The sequence below is a fragment of the Stylophora pistillata genome, chromosome 9, assembly GCF_964205215.1.
Source record: "Stylophora pistillata chromosome 9, jaStyPist1.2, whole genome shotgun sequence".
Classification (NCBI taxonomy): Eukaryota; Metazoa; Cnidaria; class Anthozoa; order Scleractinia; family Pocilloporidae; genus Stylophora; species Stylophora pistillata.
In genome coordinates, this window is record NC_142527.1 from 23,308,184 (window position 1) to 23,326,797 (window position 18,614).

The 18,614-nt window shown below is 40.5% G+C and overlaps 1 protein-coding gene across 1 annotated transcript in view; it reads left to right on the top strand.

The window, feature by feature from the left end:
• The window catches only part of LOC111341366 (cytoplasmic dynein 2 heavy chain 1), a 53,982-nt gene that overhangs the window by 19,953 nt on the left and 15,415 nt on the right, over positions 1 to 18,614 (top strand). Inside the window, exons 28-55 of the mRNA XM_022948332.2 lie at positions 2,071 to 2,279; positions 2,759 to 2,935; positions 3,576 to 3,871; positions 3,966 to 4,251; positions 4,657 to 4,755; positions 5,242 to 5,405; positions 5,625 to 5,871; positions 6,095 to 6,246; positions 7,032 to 7,176; positions 7,650 to 7,861; positions 8,306 to 8,544; positions 8,870 to 9,102; positions 9,577 to 9,940; positions 10,310 to 10,536; positions 10,915 to 11,052; positions 11,312 to 11,586; positions 12,005 to 12,128; positions 13,024 to 13,145; positions 13,410 to 13,496; positions 14,017 to 14,143; positions 14,930 to 15,181; positions 15,692 to 15,790; positions 15,963 to 16,086; positions 16,210 to 16,267; positions 16,519 to 16,624; positions 17,008 to 17,127; positions 17,569 to 17,703; positions 18,057 to 18,200. Coding sequence (XP_022804067.2) covers positions 2,071 to 2,279; positions 2,759 to 2,935; positions 3,576 to 3,871; positions 3,966 to 4,251; positions 4,657 to 4,755; positions 5,242 to 5,405; positions 5,625 to 5,871; positions 6,095 to 6,246; positions 7,032 to 7,176; positions 7,650 to 7,861; positions 8,306 to 8,544; positions 8,870 to 9,102; positions 9,577 to 9,940; positions 10,310 to 10,536; positions 10,915 to 11,052; positions 11,312 to 11,586; positions 12,005 to 12,128; positions 13,024 to 13,145; positions 13,410 to 13,496; positions 14,017 to 14,143; positions 14,930 to 15,181; positions 15,692 to 15,790; positions 15,963 to 16,086; positions 16,210 to 16,267; positions 16,519 to 16,624; positions 17,008 to 17,127; positions 17,569 to 17,703; positions 18,057 to 18,200 — 4,961 coding nt within the window. The remainder of the gene's footprint in view (positions 1 to 2,070; positions 2,280 to 2,758; positions 2,936 to 3,575; positions 3,872 to 3,965; positions 4,252 to 4,656; positions 4,756 to 5,241; positions 5,406 to 5,624; positions 5,872 to 6,094; positions 6,247 to 7,031; positions 7,177 to 7,649; positions 7,862 to 8,305; positions 8,545 to 8,869; positions 9,103 to 9,576; positions 9,941 to 10,309; positions 10,537 to 10,914; positions 11,053 to 11,311; positions 11,587 to 12,004; positions 12,129 to 13,023; positions 13,146 to 13,409; positions 13,497 to 14,016; positions 14,144 to 14,929; positions 15,182 to 15,691; positions 15,791 to 15,962; positions 16,087 to 16,209; positions 16,268 to 16,518; positions 16,625 to 17,007; positions 17,128 to 17,568; positions 17,704 to 18,056; positions 18,201 to 18,614) is intronic.

Genomic DNA, 18,614 nt, shown 5'->3' on the forward strand with positions numbered 1-18,614 from the left:
TGGTGTTTGTAATGCCAACTTGCGTGGTCCTTTGTAATTGATAATAGCCTCAGTTTCTAAAAGCATATGATTGGCGTGTATTAAAATTGCTGTAAATGTCTCTAAACCTTTATCTCTCTGAAGAGATATACTAAAGTTGTTACTTGAAATTGCAATACATTTCTTAGAAAAGAGGAGGTAAGAAAGAGCAATGCTGAGTGATTTTCAGCAGATACGGAACGACGAAGTTCTGTCTTACTAATTTTGTTGAAATTCAAACACTGAGCTCTTCCTTCCCTCTGTATACAGCGCACGAGTTCAGTTTGGTTCACAACAGCTAATCAACTGACTAATTGTCTCCTTTGTTGCCTGTTTCACACTTTTGATCTTCCAGCAGTAAAGAAAAGGGTTCAGCGCTGAGTTAAGATAAACAAACGATAGGACAATGTACTGAACAATGTCAGGAATAACAACAGATTTTGTATAGATGATCAAACGTGCGAAGCAAGTACAGAAATATTCCCTAGAAGTTTGAGGAGCATCGTTTCAAACTTGCCGCGGGGACGATATATAGCAAAATGATGCGGGCATTATAAATACTATAGTGGAAATAAATGCTCGAATATACCTTTATCTGACAGTGATCGGCAATTCTGTTTAGGTGAATAAAGGGGGTTATTTCCTAAAGAAACTGTGGTGTTGCGTCGGTGTGGGGTATAGCGAGACAATTTGGTTTCCGCTCTGACGAAGGCCTAACGCTCTAAACGGCAGCTTTGAAATTCTTTACGGTGGCCAATTTACGTTATCAACTCAGTTGATAAAAACGAAATTCTTTTCAGGCCACGTTTTAATGGACTTCATTTAAAACCAGACAGCCTTCGAACTTTGATAGTTAAACCGTTTTTTCGTTAAACAGTACTTTGATTGTTAAAAGGCCATTTATCCGAAACTGTCAAAGGGTTTGGTTTTTTGCGCAATTAGACTTTCAAATGTGGCCGCTTTATTATTTATTTTTGTCAAATTGCAAAATGAACAGCTGGAAAATCAAGTGATCATTCCAATTCCAATTCCAGTCATTTAGTGAAAGTCATTTTGTAAAGGGCGCCACATGAAAACGACCTCTTTGACCCTCTGTCCATTTACAATTTAAAAATCTGCGACTTACCTGTCATTTACGTATTACATGCATTTAAAACGCCTCAAGTTACATGCAAACATGTTTGCGCCTGCTAGGTTTATAGCATTGCAATATTCTGAAATTCTCTGAAAGAAAGCGACCTGCTTAAAAAAAAAAAAAAAATGCATTTGTAATTGTAATGAAACTGCTTCACACCTTACTCGATCAGGTCCTTTTTTCGCATCAGTAAGCCATTTTCGAAAAAAACTGACGATCCATTGAAAAATAAAACCCACAGTATCGAAATTTGTGTCAAGATGTGTCGATTTACATTTGGTACGTCAAATGTAATGAAAAGGCAAACAACAAAGCCTTTTCGTGTCTTTGTTCCGTTTGTTTTAAGACTTTTCGTACATCATGTATGACTATGAGTCTGAGTCACCATGACTGTGAATATATGATAGTCATATTTTCACAGTAGTTCATTCATCACTTCACGGGTTTATTAAGAACCAACAAAATCTTCAGCTCTCGGTTGACCTGTTGGCTCAGTTGGAAGAGCTCTGCTCCAGTACCGCAGCGGTCATAGGTTCAATTCCCGTACAGGGCTGAATTTTCTTCAGGCTTTATTTTCACTGCTGCTTAAGAACCCTAAGTAGTGTTCACAACTAAGATTATCACATTCGTCTTAAATTACAATCATTATGTTTGATTACCAATACTTTTACTCGTTTTGATCCATTTTCACCTCCACAATAGTTTCAATGCGTTAAGTGTATGGTATTAAAACCTAATTTTCGTACGAATGCTAAGAATTACATCCTGCACAACATTTTATACACATTTCAGATCAAATTTCTTTAATTTGTCCCTTTATTTTCGTTTAATATTTTAGTGAGGGAAAAACCACTCAAACAATCCCTAACTTAGCTCTTTCTCATTCGCACCATTATGTTCTGATTCTCCTGTTTCAGTTAATGCTAAAGTGGAAGCTCGCTTAGTTGTACAAGCTCTCCGTGTGAACACACTGTCCAAGCTGACCTTCGCAGATTCAAAGAGGTTCGACGCCCTCGTTCGAGATATCTTTCCAGGTGTGGACTTCAAAGGCGTCGAGTATGCTGAATTAGCGGAGGCACTGAGAACCTCTGCTCAGGAATCCAACTTGATGGTCATGGAGACCCAGGTAAATATTTGCCGAGAGCTTACAATAAATACGCTTGACATGAATTTAGCTGACTTTCGAAGGAAACTTACATTAGACCGATGTTACAAGATAATCACTACAAATCATTAGTTGGTCTAAATGGTGAACCTTAATATTGAATCGAATAATTTCAGTTTACTTGAGCATCGAAAGTAATCTCAGATTACGTCTGTTTGTTCTTGTCAGGCCATTCTCTCAACAGGTCCGATGCGAAACTGGAACAAATCGTTACTTCAGCGCGCTTCAGGCAGTTTGCTTGATTTTACTATGACTTCCCACTGGTTCCTTGCGAAAGTTATCTTTTCTTTGTTAGTTGGCCTTTGTAATTACTACGGTTTTGGTCTTGCAACACGTGATCGAAATGTGCTCTTTACAAGTAAGAATAACAATAACAACAATAAACAGGAAAAATCGAAAATAAGGTTGCAACACTCTTGTGAATATGTCTCAATTATCAGGTGAAGAAAGCTCTCGAATTGTACGAACAGCTTCGTCAGAGGATGGGTGTGGTGGTCATTGGTCCCTCGGGTTCAGGCAAAAGCACCATCTGGAAGCTGTTACGGTTGGCCCTTGGTAAAGTGGGCCAGACAGTGAAGCACTATACCATGAACCCAAAGGCGATGCCGCGAACTCAGGTTGGTGTTACGTTCAAGCGTAACTCACTTTCAAACAGCACTGTTGCACTTGTGGTTGAGTAATCTTTGGTCCCTCTCTCCTTTGCCATCCTGTTCCCTTGTTTCCTCAATACCTGGTACAAAGGCTATTATTTAGTTTGGTGGCGTATCTAAATAGATTCTATTGTTGAGAAAACTGTTGTCTCCGTGTTATTTCTAAAGGTAAAGGTAAAGGTCTCTATTTCTCTAAACAACATACGTGTTTAGTTACAATTTTTGAGGTTGAAATCAGACAGGCGCCTCTAGCAGCCGTGTTTAGTCCGTAATGATTTCACCTACCCACCCAACCCACCCCAGGGAGGACATCCATCACACAGTAATCTCGTGCGTGGGAAGTTAACGTCTCCTACCCCTAACCCTGCAGGACACGGGACCTCCATTTATTCGTCCCTATCCGAGAAGACTAGAATATCTAACTATTTCTTGATGTTAAAGAAAGGAAGCATATTCTTCTCAATTAATTTTAAGACCCTGAGTGTTGGTCCGGCCGGTATTGAACTCTCGACCTCCCGCACAGCAGTCCGGCGCTCTCCCAATTGAGCTAACCAGGCGGCGGTTTCTAGCAATTTCTAGCAATTTGCACATCTTATTCCGTCAACAGCTTCTAGGACAGATTGACATGGACACTCGCGAGTGGTCGGACGGAGTTCTAACCAATGCTGCCCGCCAAGTCGTTCGTGAACCAATCGAAATCCAGTCGTGGATCGTCTGTGATGGCGACATTGATCCGGAATGGATTGAGTCGTTAAACTCAGTTCTGGATGACAATAGATTGCTGACGATGCCCTCGGGTGAAAGGATTCAGTTTGGTCCGAATGTGAACTTCCTGTTCGAGTCTCATGACCTGAGCTGTGCTTCACCTGCCACTATTTCGCGTATGGGGATGATATTTTTAAGGTAAAGCAGTCCGTTTGGGTATGGAAGTGTCGCCCAGCTTTGGTGAATACCTTGTAAACTATACTGAGAAAATATTTCCATATTCTTTTAAAAGTGATGAAGACACCGACGTCAAAGCTCTGGTCAAATCTTGGCTCCAGAGCCAACCCGAGGAGGATCGTCGCATGTTGGAAGCGTTCTTAGAAGATCATTTTTACAAAGCATTGGACTGGGTGCTAAAACAAAACGAGTTTGTGGTGGAGACAAGCTTAGTTGGCGTGGTCATGAATGGGCTGTCCCATATGCACGGCGTCAAGGTCAAATCAGAGTTCGCCTGTAGTTTGATCAGAGGATTGGGAGGCAACCTGTCTTCATCAGCCAAGACTGCATTCGCAAAGGAGGTTAATGTTTTTTTAGTGTCTATGGTTTTTTAAAATGAGACAGAGACTGTCAGATTGATTGTCGTCTGCTTTCTGTCAAAACTTCGCTCGGGTCAAGTGAATGTGTCACAGGGTAAAGTTCTTAAGTATTACATCATACAACAGATTGATTTTTCGACTCTTAAAAAATCTTGCTCATCTTAAGATTATTCAGTACCTCGGTCATGCTTATCTCAAGGTTGGTGTGCACAGGAAGCTTTGCGGTTTTTGTTCTCTTGGTGACAAATCCCTTCGAAAACCAAAATCAGCGATATATATCTCTTTTACAAACAGGCCGTTGTTATTGGCTGCTTGCATAAACTGTCTTCGTGTTATTTGATGCTGTTACGTGTTTGGTTTGCCAAGGAATGAGCTTTTCTTTGACAGGTGTTTCATTGGACCCATGAGATGCCACCGGATCAGAAGAGACCGTTAGACACATATTATGATAGCGAAAGAGGAAGACTGGCCACATATCAGTTGGAGGTGAGTCGTTACCATTATTTCTCTTGTTTCAATGGCAAAAATAGGAAAATTCAATGCTGTGGAGTAAATAGCTGTGGTAAGGTCTCGCATTCGAATCTCATAGTTATGCAGGGCCCAGTTGTTCAAAGGGCGTATAGCGCGCTATCCAACGGTTACATCGCTATCTAGCAGATAAATGTTCTTAAAACATACTGCGCTATCCTGACCACCAGATAAAGATTTGACCAGTGGATAGCGTTTTCTTATCCTCCCTTCAAACAACCAGGACCTGCCCAAGCACAGGGACTGCAATTTTTGTGAGCTTCTTCCTTTAATGTTCAGATCGGATAAATTCTAGGACAGAATCAGCAATTTTGTGACTAATCGCTAGTACAGGCCAGATTCTTATTGCAAGTGCTCTTTTTTCTCTTATTTTCTTTTGGCTTCTTTTCAAATTTGGCCGAGACATTCAGCAGTAATGTGATAATCTGTTACCTTCCACACCAGGTCCCAGACTCTCTCAATGTAAACGACTTGAATCAGACCTCGGGTCTTTTGCCAGTAATTCAGACCGCGGACATCAAGAGAGGTCTGGACATGTTTTCTCCTTGGTTACACCCAGATCAAAAGAAACCTTTCCTGTTGGTCGGCCCAGAAGGTTGTGGCAAGGAGTAAGTCTCTGTTGTTGTTGCTTTTTTCGCTGTTTATTTGTGCCCTGATACAGAGGGGCACTAATTCAGCTCACGCACTGCAATAACTTTGTGGGTACGCTCTTAACTCAAACTGATGGCAAGATTGTATTTTATAAAATTTAATTCTAACCCATGAAGGGTTCGACAAAATCTTTTAAGATTATCTCACTTTGTGTACGTGGTTCATTAATCCCGCAGGCTTTTGTTGAGACACTGTTTTGAACAACTTCGATCGACCCAAGTAGCTGTGGTGCATTGTAGTGCCCAAACCTCTCCTATGCATGTTCTTCAGAAGCTTCAGCAGTGCTGTATGGTGATTAGTTCCAACACTGGCCGAGTGTACAGACCAAAGGACTGCGAGAGACTGGTACTGTACCTGAAGGACCTCAACCTACCAAAACCTGACAAGTGGGGAACGAGTCAGCTCATTGCCTTTTTACAGCAGGTAAAACCGGTTTTGCTGATACCCTAACTGTAATTTACATTGGAATTGGAAGTGAAGTAGAATCATTTTGTAGCTAGATTTGCAGCTTTTATAAAGGGTATGTTACTGCGCTACAAATGAAAACTTAACTTATTTAAGCAACATTTAGCTAAGAGCTTTGTAGCCCCCATGGGCATACTACCACTTTTTTCTATGAAAGTATTTCAATTGATTTGTTTTATAGGTCCTGACCTATAAGGGATTCTACGACTCGAATCTTGAGTGGGTTGGTCTTGAAGGTGTTCAGATTGTGGCATCCATGAGCGCTGGGACAGGCATGGGGAGACACCAGCTTACAACCAGATTTACATCCATTGTTGGAGTATGTTCCATAGGGTAAGAATGATTGAAAACTATCCAGCAGGTCTGTGCACGTACTAGTTGTATGGTTAATGTTCGCCTGGAAAGTCACTCTGTTAGCGGTCTACGACTGAATAAGAAGTTACGAAGGAAAAGAAGAACAAAAATGAAATTGAAATTGTTAGAAAAAATGAAGATTCTCTGCCACTTTTTAAATTTTTTTTTCTAAAAGGTATTGTCTCGCCCTTTAAGTTATATTCTCGTGCTGCAACGAAATGGTTTCCGTGTTTTCCAACAATAATATTGAGTCGCTTGTGAAAACTCTAGAGTATCTGTTGAAACTAAACTTACTATTGCACCAGGCTTTTTTAATTTGTGGGTACGAGAAGCGTAGAAACCAGTTGTTACGGGGACTCCGATATGCAAATGAGTCACTCACTTAATAAGATGTAGACACACTCTAATTAGTCGTCCTAAGCTCGCCTGAGCGTGACGCCATTATCTTGGAATACTAACCGCGCATAATCGATAACCAGGCTTGTTCTAATTTATACGAAGCTTCGACCTTATTTATTAGTTAAAGCGCAAACCTATTACTATGGATCGCTGCAACTGTTAACCATTTGATGAAAAAAAAAAAATCAACAACAACAACCGTGGGAACCACCTGAGCTACATGTTATGCGTTTATTATTCTGCGGAGCTGGATGCTTACTATCATTCTGGATTTCTCCGTGACTTTCTGGAAGCCGTAGCCATCTCTCTGCTCCGAATGGTTTCCATTTTTTTCGACTTTTTTCGCTTTTTCCTCCTTTCTGTAGCTATGCTGATCGAGATCAGCTGCAAGCGATTTACAGTGCATACCTACAGCCTGTGCTAAGTTCATCCCTGAAGTCCCATCCAGTGTGGGGTGCAGTAAAAAATGTCCACACTCTGGCTGGCTCAATGGTTTCTATGTACGAACAAGTGAGTGTTCAGCCCTAAAAATAAACTCAAAAGAGGAAGAAAAGGGATTATTAAAATGGTTTTGTCTATTTATTTTTTAACAGTAATATGTTTTATCGCTATCCACCCAAAGTAGAGTGAATAGATAAAATAAAAACCAGGGAGCAGAAGTTCGGTTGTTTGTGTAAACTTGCTTCTTCGTTTTTCTTCTGTACGAGGTCGAAGTGTTTCAGGAGTCTGTTAGTGAGCAGCAAGTATTTTTAATATGGTTTCGTTTTGACGGAGGATGTTTCAGATGTGAAAAGTTTTGATAATTATGTCAGGTTAAAAGCTCAAAGAAAAAAATGTATTTTCCAGAATTTTCTAGAGTAAATGTTGTATGGTAGTGACTTGAGGATAAGATGAAAAGGTTTAACGTCGGGAACCAAATAAATTTGAAATGCTATTAATCGTTTAACCTTCCTTTTCTTTCTTCTTGTTGTTTTTCTTCTCAGGTTCGCTCCAAGTTTACTGTTGACGATTACTCTCACTACCTTTTTACTCCACGTGACCTGACTAATTGGATCCAAGGTCTCCTGCGGTATAATCTGGACTCGGGATCTGGGGATAGCTCCACCCAGCATCTCTTGGAAATCTGGGCTTACGAAGCACGTCGCCTTTTCAGGGACAGACTTGTAGGAAAACAGGGCCTAGATAAATTCGACAGGTAAAATGAGTTATGGAGGGTGTAATTAAGATTCTTTTTCTATCTATCCCAAAATGTAGCGAAGGTTTATGGCAACAGGCGGTGGGGGCAAGACGGTGCTCAAGAGAAAACAAAAGCCTATGAAGATCTTCCGTCCTTCTAGCTAAAGGTTTCGAAACAATCTTGTCAGGGCTCCACGTCAATACGTGAGTTACGTTTAACCAGAACTGATCCCGGTCTCTGCAAACGAAGTACTCAATAATTCTGATCATTCAATCTGCAATGAATCACGACCAATGCATCGCCTACAATGAACCGGAAGTTCATATTTGGATTGACATCTATGATTGTCATTAAGGGTCTAGGTAGTTACAGTATGTACGTTATGAAATATCATTTATATGAATCATAAAAAAAAAATCATTAAAAAAAAAACCTTTTTGATACAATTGGGTATTTATTTAGCATTCTATCCTCCCAACTGCGTGCTGATTGGTCCGTTACTCTTGATCGCCTTGACAACAAGTACTACGTCACGTGGGGCAGCAGTCTCACCTCTGCATCAGCTCTCCCAGGTAATGCTGGGAAGGAGGGTGAAGCGCCCGTAGTGTCTGGGGGCTCGCTTCCGTCTCAAGGGAAAATGCTTGGCAAACTAGATCCGAAGGACTTTGTGCAAGTGATCAGCAAAGGAATGAAAACTTATGGTATGTTCAGATGAACTGCAACATTTATACAGTTGTAGGTTATTCCAAATTTGATTCTAAAATCGCTATGAGCGATCCCGCTTAAAAGTGCATTTTAACTCTCCATCTACGGACGATAGTTAGAAACGAAAGAACTACTAAAAATACTGCGTGTATTGTATCAGTTGGATTGCTATTACGGTAAGTAGATAAAAGTTCTACTCAGTGGTTTTTGCAATCTAATGGCTGCATTACCATTGGATTGTATTCTCATTGTATCCCGTGGAGGTGCTTTCTCCTCCAGATAATGGACTTACAGACTTTTATTGTGGGTTTGTTCATGCAGCGCGGGAAAACCGTGAGCTAGACATCCTCATTTTCAAAGAAGTCCTGGAAAACATCGCCCGTGTTGACCGCACGCTGACCAAACCTGGCGGCTCACTTCTCATGGCTGGTCGAAGCGGTGTAGGAAGAAGGACAGCGGTTGCTCTGGTTGCTCACATGCACAACGTTCAGCTGTTTACACCCAAAGTGTCCAGAGCGTATGGACTGAAACAGTTCAAGACTGACCTTAAGTCGGTAAGGAAGAGATTCGCCTTAGGAATGTTGTTTGGATCGGATTGTTTCAAAATATATTTCTTTATTTGAACGGGTGTAAATCTAGTATCTATAAAATACCTTTTGGATGAAAAATGAACAAACTGAGAGAAGAATATAATCTTGTTACGTAAAATATAAATTAGTATGAAATTTATATTGTCTAGAAAAGATCTTAAGATATTGAAGACACCTGAAGATTGCGGAGCATTTCTGATAGTTGCTTTACACAGCCCAGCACTTCTGGGGTTTTTAAAATGATATTTGTTGGTTGGCAGATCTTTCCCGGCAGTTTCTCCAAATTTCCGATGAGTACCTGAATTGTTAAATATGTCAGTTATAGCTCTTACACCGGTAATACATCATCGCTTCCTCTCATGAAATTTTTTTTAAGTGTCACTTTCATCATCAATTTTCTTGAAATTAAAAGTAACCATGACCCTTTTTCAACCGTAGGTCATGCAGTTGTCTGGTATCGACGGCGAGCAAGTAGTTCTCCTCCTGGAAGATCATCAGGTCGACCCATCATACCTTGAGCTTATCAATAGTCTCCTCAGTGCAGGTGAAGTTCCCGGTCTCTACACCCCTGAGGAGTTAGAACCCCTCCTGGGTCCCCTTCGGGACCTTGCGTCACAAGATGGCTTTCGTGGCACGCTTGTATCGTACTTTGCATCCCGTGTGCGACGAAATTTGCACGTTGTGTTAATCATGGATGCATCTTCCAAGAATTTCACAGCTAACTGCGAGTCCAATCCAGCGTTTTACAAGAATTGCTCGTTCCAGTGGATGGAAGGTTGGAGCAAAGAGAGCATGGCACAGAGTAGGTGTACCCTCCTTTATCAGATTTTAAATGTCCTCTTTCTTCCGGTGCGTGACACGTTGACGCGAGCAGCGTTATACTCTTATCGACAACGGCAAATTGAAAATTGTCATCGTTTCCCTTTGGTGGGACCTTATTTTATCTGTATGCCTTTGGCTCATTTCTTCATTTTTCGGTGACATGGACGAATCTGTATCGGCACTCATCTTTCTGCCGATAATAAAAGAAGTAAAAGTGTCGTTTGTTTGTTTTCTCTAACCATTTATGATGCTAAGTGAACCGAAAAAACAAAAGCTAACTCCGACAACGTCCTGCATCCAGCAAGACAGTAGTCGGGGTTTACAAATTTATTGTATTTTACTTCATTAGTACCCTGGATACTTCTTTCTGACGAGGGGCTGAGCAGTGGTGAAGGCACCAAGGGAAAGGATGGCAAATCTGGTACTGAGGAGCTGGTGAAGAACTTCCTTCAAATTCATGAGTCGTGCAGTGACAAAGACGCTGCCCCCAGGCGCTACATGACTTTCCTGAAGACTTACAAACGAGTGTACAACGAGAAAAAGGATGGGGTGGTGAAACGACAGCAGCATTTGCAGGTGCAAAAGGATGTTAAATAAATTGAGCCTTTAGTTCTTCATCTTGAATCCGCAAAGTATTCTCTGCCATTCTTAACCGTTCTCCTTTTGTGTTGTTTCTTTTTTTGGCCGTTTGCATAACTGTGATTTTAGGGTTTTTGTCTATTTTAAGACAATTACGTACTCAGAGTATCATATTCATATCGCGAGTGGCAATGCAAGAAGATGCAGCTTACTTAGATAAACTATTTTCTTTACAATGAAATACTAGTTGTAGCACGCTCGCGAAGGATTAAAGTTTTTGAATATTCATATAAGTAATACTGGCAACCAACAGAAGATATGGAAGATTGAGGTTTGACTGTACCACTCACTGTAATGATTTCCATTGTATTACAGGCTGGTGTGTCTAAGCTGACCGACGCTAAGGCGCTAGTAGATGATCTGAAACAGAAGGCGGGAGAACAGAGCAGACAGCTGGCTGACAAACAGGAAGAGGCTGATGCAGCGCTCAGGGAAATAACCGCTAGCATGCAGGTAAATATTGACATTATTTTTTTTGTAGCAATGTAAACTGGGTGAGTGTCTGTTAAGAATTAGCCTTTTGGTTGACGTGTTCGTGTTATGTTAGTAATTGTTCTTGTTTTTTCTTAGGCATTCATGCTTCGGTACTCATGATCACTTATTCTTTCAAAATGATTGGATTTCAGTAACGTTCTAATTCGTGTTCTCCTTCTATAATCACTACCATTGCTCATGGCATCTCTGAAACCAATGCTCATTTTTCTTTACAAAGCGTGCCAGCGAGTCCAAGAGTGAGATGGAGACGCTCAAACAGAAACAAGGAGAAGAGTCTCTTAAGCTGGAAAAAAGGAAAAAGGCCATCGACATTGAGTTGTCTGAGATAGAGCCGCTTGTCCAAGAAGCAAAGGATGCTGTTGGTGATATTAAGCCCGAGTCCCTCTCTGAGATACGCTCCTTGCGCATGCCCCCAGATGTCATCCGGGACATCCTAGAGGCTGTACAAAGACTGATGGGAATTTTTGATACATCCTGGGTCAGCATGAAGAGGTAAGGTTATCACTGAAAGGCTAGGTGGGTGTTCGGGATGTCTGGGTGTTTTGAGGTGCTCAATCTTTGAATAGATGGTTCAGTCTTGCTCTCGGTCACTTATTTCGCCCAGTCTTAGTTGCAAAGGAGAGACACAGCCAAAAGAACAGCCACAACCTTCTTCATCCTCTTCTTACCTGAAGCTTGTCATCCTTAGTTTACAGCCAAATTGTCTGCCTTATTGCCGTTAACACTTGATCGTGACCCAAACTACCTCTCAAACAAGCAGAGTAAAAGATTTTACGTCCTCTTACACACCTAACGAATGATGACGGTTGCGCTGTCGCTGGTTATGAACTACTTATTGGTCATTTATTTTTTTTTATGCCCTTTTTTCAAAGTTTTGTGAATTTTTGTTATCTCGTTTCTTTGTTTATAGTTTTCTGGCCAAGCGCGGTGTAAAGGATGAAATTTGTTCATTTGATGCTCGGAAAATCACCCCTGACATCAGAGCAAGTGTGGAAGAACTACTGGAGAAAAATGCCAACTCATTTGATCCAAGGGTGAGACTGGAAATTTCCAAATTAACGATAATGTAGCAATGAAAAATCCTAGTTGTAAGTGGGTGCATAGAGTAGCGACTAAGACAACACAAAAGTATATTAAACATGCTTTTACCCGATTTACGTGCTCACCTCAAGAGCCCCTATTTGACTTTGAACGCAATTCTGGATCTTATTCCTCCTTAAAAACTCGTACTTTTATTTAACCATTTTCACCAATTTCTGACCTTCCTACGGCGCCCATAGAATGCAATTTTCAGACAAATCGTAATTTGTGATAGAAGAAGGTGCTGCGCTTGAATGCTGCGAATGTTCTTATTATATTTTGTGAACCCTACAGAATCGTCACATAACATTCTTAGGGTTAATTTGTGAAGCTCGGGACATATTATGAAAGTCTTACTACCAACGGTAGAAAGGGTTTCGGATGTACTTCGCCGAACTTCACCACTTTAAACTAACCCATACGAGACTATCTGCTTTCAATGATTTAAATTTTGAAATGTCTATCTCTAAGACTGGTTAGTGTGATAGTAGATAGCTAAAGTGTATATTAAAGCAGTGGAGAGCGATGAAGGCGCACTCTGATTGGCTACTTAAACTCCGAATGTCTTTGGCTTTTCACCTCCGAGCAACTTGCACCCACCCATATCGTGGCAAGAATAAATGAGTAAAAACCATCCTTTTGTGCTATGTTATTTCACTGATTTATTACATACTAAAACAACTATTTAGCTCAGTGTCGGTGGCCAGTGGAGGATATTTACCAGTTCGCCTCGCGATTCGGTAAATATCCACCGCTAGCTACCTCCAGTTTGAAGAATAGTTCTTACTTATATTGTAATCGCAAGTAAGAATATATTACAATCAATATTTGTAATTCTTCATTCTGCAGATTGCGAAGAGAGCCAGTGTGGCAGCTGCTCCATTGGCTGCCTGGGTGGTAGCTAACGTGAAGTTCTCTTCGGTCCTGGAGAAGATTGAACCTCTGGAAAACGAGCAGGCGCAACTGGAGAGGTATGTTGAGGATATTACACGAAGACTTTTATCAAAACATTCGCTTTGAAATGTAGATAGCTACTGGTCTCTGTTTTGAATGAAGAACTAAAAAGTGTCCTTCACCTTTCGACACAGTTTACTGACAACAAAAAAAGGACATTCTGTACATAAATTATTTTCTCGTCGATTTTATTATTCATAAAGTATCTCTGACTTGATCGAATTGTAGCCTACGAATCAGTTAAATTCGCTTTGTTCATGTGCCTCTTTTTTTTTTCATAGAAATCTCGCTAAATCTCAACAAAGGCTAGTGAAGTTGGGCAACGCCTTGGACAAAGTGGATAGAGAAGTTGCCGAAATGCGTAAAAGGTGCTGTCCGCCAAACTGTTATCTGCAGTGAAATATAAAAATGTCGTTTATTCTCTCTCAAGACATAATTTTGCCATGGAGAAATAGATCATGTTGTGAACTTAGCTCACATTGACATCATGCAAAAGTGCTTACTATTACTTAAGCGCTTTGCATTGACTGTCGTAAAACAAAGATGTACGTAATTACAGCAACCATCGAAAATAAAGGCGTGCAATCCTCAGGAACTAATATAAAATTTGAAAACATGAAACCGCCCTGAAACGAGAGCAACTGCAAGTGAGCCAGTTGTTGTTAGATTGAAATTGTTAATTCACTTGGTCAGGGAAATTTTACGTTTGTTCCGGAAAAGTCAGGGAAAAGACAAGGAATTTCAAAATCCTACTACTATGACAACCATGTCAATTGAGTGAGATTTTTCTCAGTATGACAATCTCAGGGCTTAGTGAAGCAAAATCTGTTAAAGTGTGACTTAATGGCAATATTCAGTTGATCTAGAAGAGGAATTGTGATTGATTAGGTTCGAGCTGAGGACTCAGGAAGCGACGCAGTTGAAGATGGAGCTCGACAAAGCTCAGGAGACAATTCAAGCTGCTGAGACACTGGTGTCTAAACTGGATGGTGAATTCAAAAGATGGTCTGGACAGGTACAGGCACACTAATGCCCTTGGACTCTTTAGATGGAATATGTCCATTTAGGCAATTTTTGCTGAAGACTTTCTACAAAGAAACGTTTGTCTGGTTTTGCTTACTCTTCGTCTATTCGTAAAGCAACAGAAGAGGAAAATAGATTGAATAGCCGTTATTTAACAATTATTCGCCGAGGGTCAGGTGAATATCGTCGAATAATCCCCGAGACGAATTCGAGGGGATTATTCGACAATATTCACCGAACCTGAGGCGAATAATTGTTTTAGTATAATTTCAGAGCTGAACAACAGAGAAATTTCTAAAATCACAACATTTTAGTTTAACATATTATATAAACCGCGCGGAGCGGTTTATATAGCGTCATATAAGGAACCGTTCGACCAATCAAATTGCTGGAAACTCTTTGTTCAGCTCTGAAATTATACTAAATGCAAATATTCCCTTTCTGGCATAAAAATCGCTTAATATAAGCCATAAATTACAGTTTTTCCAATTTACCATTTTCCGTGCTTTTCCCTGCCAGTTCTGCAAAAAGTTCTTAACATCAATCCCACATAAATGTGAGTAAAAGAATGTTCCTACTCGGTAAATTAGTACTATCTCTTTAATCCTCTAAAACGACACTTTTTCTATCCTAAAAACCGCACAATCTATCTTGAGTGGATCAATTTCAATTCTTGTTATCTAAGAAAGCGTTTTGTGCCACCCTGCTGTAACCTGTGGAAATGTGAGAGGAGAAATGCAATACAAATCTATGAAATAAACTTTAAATGTTTTATTAGGTTCACGAGCTCACCGCTGAACTGGAACAACTTCCCAGGCGGGCTCAGCTGGCTGCTGGATTTATCACTTACTTGAGCAGTGCCCCAGAGGACGTGAGAAAGGCCACCATGTCAAGATGGTGCGAGGCAGCAGGACTCCAGGGATTTGACTTCAGGAGATTCATGAGCACTGAGAGTGAACAGCTTGGATGGAAAGCTGAAGGGCTGCCATCTGATGACCTCTCCATGGAGAACGCACTTGTTATCTTGAAGGTCAGTTGATATGCACGTAACCATCTTCTTGACTACGAGATGAAGTTTATTATTGGAATTTAATAACATGTGTTCGGATTGGTACACTCCGCAAGTACGGTGACATGACTTCGTTTAGTTGATTTTACGCCAATCGTTATTGTAGAACAAGAGGCATGACGGGATAACGTTGTTGGTGTGCTTAAATGACATGCCATGTTGGATAACTTTACCGTTTTGGTCCTATAACAGCTTCTCTGATAGGCTGACATGGAGTCTTGTAGGACTTCTTATCAGTACCAAATTGGCTTCATTTTACGTGTCCTATCCAATGGGGGCTAACTTTGTTTTTCCGATCGGACGCGCGAGAAAAGAATATTCGTAGCTCATCGCATTAATTTTTGTGTTTGTGTATTTTGATTTCTTTTTCATTCTTTGTTCTTGTATTGGAATTTGTTTCTGTCTATCTCTACATGTAGTTATTTATTTGTTTTTTTAATTTATTTGTGAAACTATTTTCTTTTTGGACAGAGTACCATGAGACCGTTCCTGGTGGATCCATCATGCCGCGCGACAGAGTGGCTTAAAACAAATCTGAAGGAACAGAGACTGGAGGTCATCAACCAACAGGTACAAACCTGCTAAACCTGTCGTTCCTTCTCTGTTAAGATTGCATTTTTTTTTCGTTTTTTGCTACTTTTCTTTGTTGTTTGCCACCTTCACATGTTTAATTGTTATCCGTTTTGGTTGTGATAAGATGAATTTCTATTGTATAAACTTACTTTGAATCCCTCTTTGTCAGGACTCAAATTTCTCCACTGCCTTGGAACTTGCTGTACGCTTTGGTAAGACGCTTGTTATTCAGGAAATGGATGGCGTGGAACCTGTCTTGTACCCAATCCTACGCGGAGATTTCATCAGCCAAGGTGAGGTTCACATAGGTCTTCGACATCAGTTGAAGGTGAAAATGAATTAACCCTTGGTTTATGCTCTACCGACCTCGCTACATTACGGACTTATCTAACGGGCTTTTGTATTTTCCTAATCAGGTCCCCGATATGTAGTTCAAATTGGTGAAAAAGTAATCGACTATAACGAGGACTTCAAGTAAGTATGAATGTTTAGGCCCAGAAACGTTTTTGCCTTTTTTCCTAAAACTGCGGTATAGAACGCAGAAAATCAGCGCCATGACTGATTAGTCAGTCCTTGGTGAAGACTGAGGTTGTTAGAACAGTCTGGAACAGTAGGGAAAGAGTAAATTCCTTCCTCTGTCTGGGATTTTGCATTCATGTTTGAGTCCCTTTTTAAATCCTCATGCCAATATTCTCATTAGAAGTAACACTTGTTTGAATTTTCAGGCTGTTTATGACCACAAGGAATCCCAACCCTGAGCTTCCCCCGGACGGGTCTGCCATCATCTCTGAAGTGAATTTCACCACCACAAGAGCTGGATTGACTGGACAGGTATTGAAATAAAAAAGCTGAATAAAATTCCAGGTATTCTTATAAGGCAACTTCTAAAAGAATGTCAAAATTTGAAACTCTTTTGATAATACAAACAAGTGAATGATTAATCTACGTATATTGGAATTGAATGCTACGATATCCAAATTGACGGTTCTAAGGGGTTTCGTCGTAGAGACATGAGAAATCGTATTTTATTGTAAACATTTTCTTATCTTTAAAACACCAAACAAACAGCAGAGATTTACATAGATAGTGTTCTACCTTGTTTCTCTAAGAGGAAGAATAACATAACGCAATAAGGTTTAGGCATTCGCATCACTTTTAGCCGCCCTCATACTCACTGTGACATGATTAACATTTTCACTTTGTCATTATCAAAGTTACTGGGAATAACCATCCAACACGAGAAGCCACAACTTGAAGTACAGAAGACTGAACTGCTGCGGAAAGAAGAAGAATTGAAAGTGCAGTTAGCCGAGTTGGAGGAATCTTTGCTAGAGGTAGGCAAAATACGGCACAACCACGAGGGCATTAACATGGATCCATGTTGATCCAATGTTGATGATATATGTCAAAATACTGTTAGCCAAGGTAGAGGAATCGTTGCAGGAGATACGCAAAATATAGCACAGCCAAGAGGACATAAACAGGGATCAATGTTGATACAATGTTGATCCAATGTTGATCTTATATGTCAAAGTGCAGGTGGCAGAGCTGAAGGAATCCTTGCTAGAGGAAGGCAAAATATAGTACAACCAAGAGGACGTTAGCATGGATCAATGTTGGTTTCAGTAAAGCGAGGTTTACAGTATATAGTAGAGAAACGTGAGGATGAGAAAACAATTTCAGTTTAAACAGTCCGCTACTATCCCTCCCCGCATCCCCCGCCCCCCATTCCACCTTAAGTAAATGATTGTCCAATATTCTCTTTCTTGTGGCAGACATTGGCCAGCGCGGAAGGGAACATTTTGGAAAACAAAGTTTTGTTGGAGTCATTGAACAAAACCAAAGCGAGCAGCATGACCATTGCCGAGTCACTGCAAGATGCACACAGAATACAAACTACGCTGGATCAGGTGAGCCGCGACTTGACGTTTGCAGAATGAATTTGGTTACTGCAGACATATAATTTGGTTCAAGATCAGACACGGAAGGTTTTGCAGAACTATCTTGCAACGCATAACACTTGTCAGTTTGAAAAGGTGACTCGAGATTAACAGACTCAGATTCGATATTTCATCATATGCACCCTTAATATGGCAGTCTTTCAAATTCTGTAACCCCAGTAACACATTTTAGATTGTCTCCTACTGTGCAATTTCCAGTTTTTCCTGTTTGATCTTATAAGGATTAATTTTATCAGTGGTGGATGCCTTTGTCTACCGTGAAGCATCATTCACGTGCTTTGTTTCCATTTTTCATGCGACAGGAGCGTGACGCGTACCTACCTCTAGCTGAGAGTGGCAGTACCTTGTTCTTCGTCATCAGTGACCTGGCCAAGCTAAACAACATGTATCGGTTTAGTCTGAGTGCATTCCTAAGGCTTTTCCAACGATCGCTGGAGACAAAACAGGTAAAAGACCAAGTTGAGTTTGTTTTTCTGTCGATGTACAGCCAGGGAACCTAAATCTCAACGAAATTATTTTTAAAACGTTCGAATGGTTTCTGTTCAATTTTTCCCTGAAGAATATACAAGGAATGAGTTTAAAAAGAAAACAAAAACAAAAACAACAATTTTAAAATGAGACTTAGTGTAAAACCTCTCACGTGAAAATGAGTTTTATTCCCTTTAGAATATGACTCATTTTCATCTTAAATATTTTGTACTTGCCCTCTTTCTGAAAACAGAGGTTGGTGGTTATCCCAGAAAAGACCGCTTGCAGGAATTAATTGGTGGTTAGGACGCAGCTGGGTGACATCATCAGGGTACAAAGCGTTTGAAAGAGAATCTTAAATTTCAAGGGTTTTCTGGCGGCTAAAAAAGCTT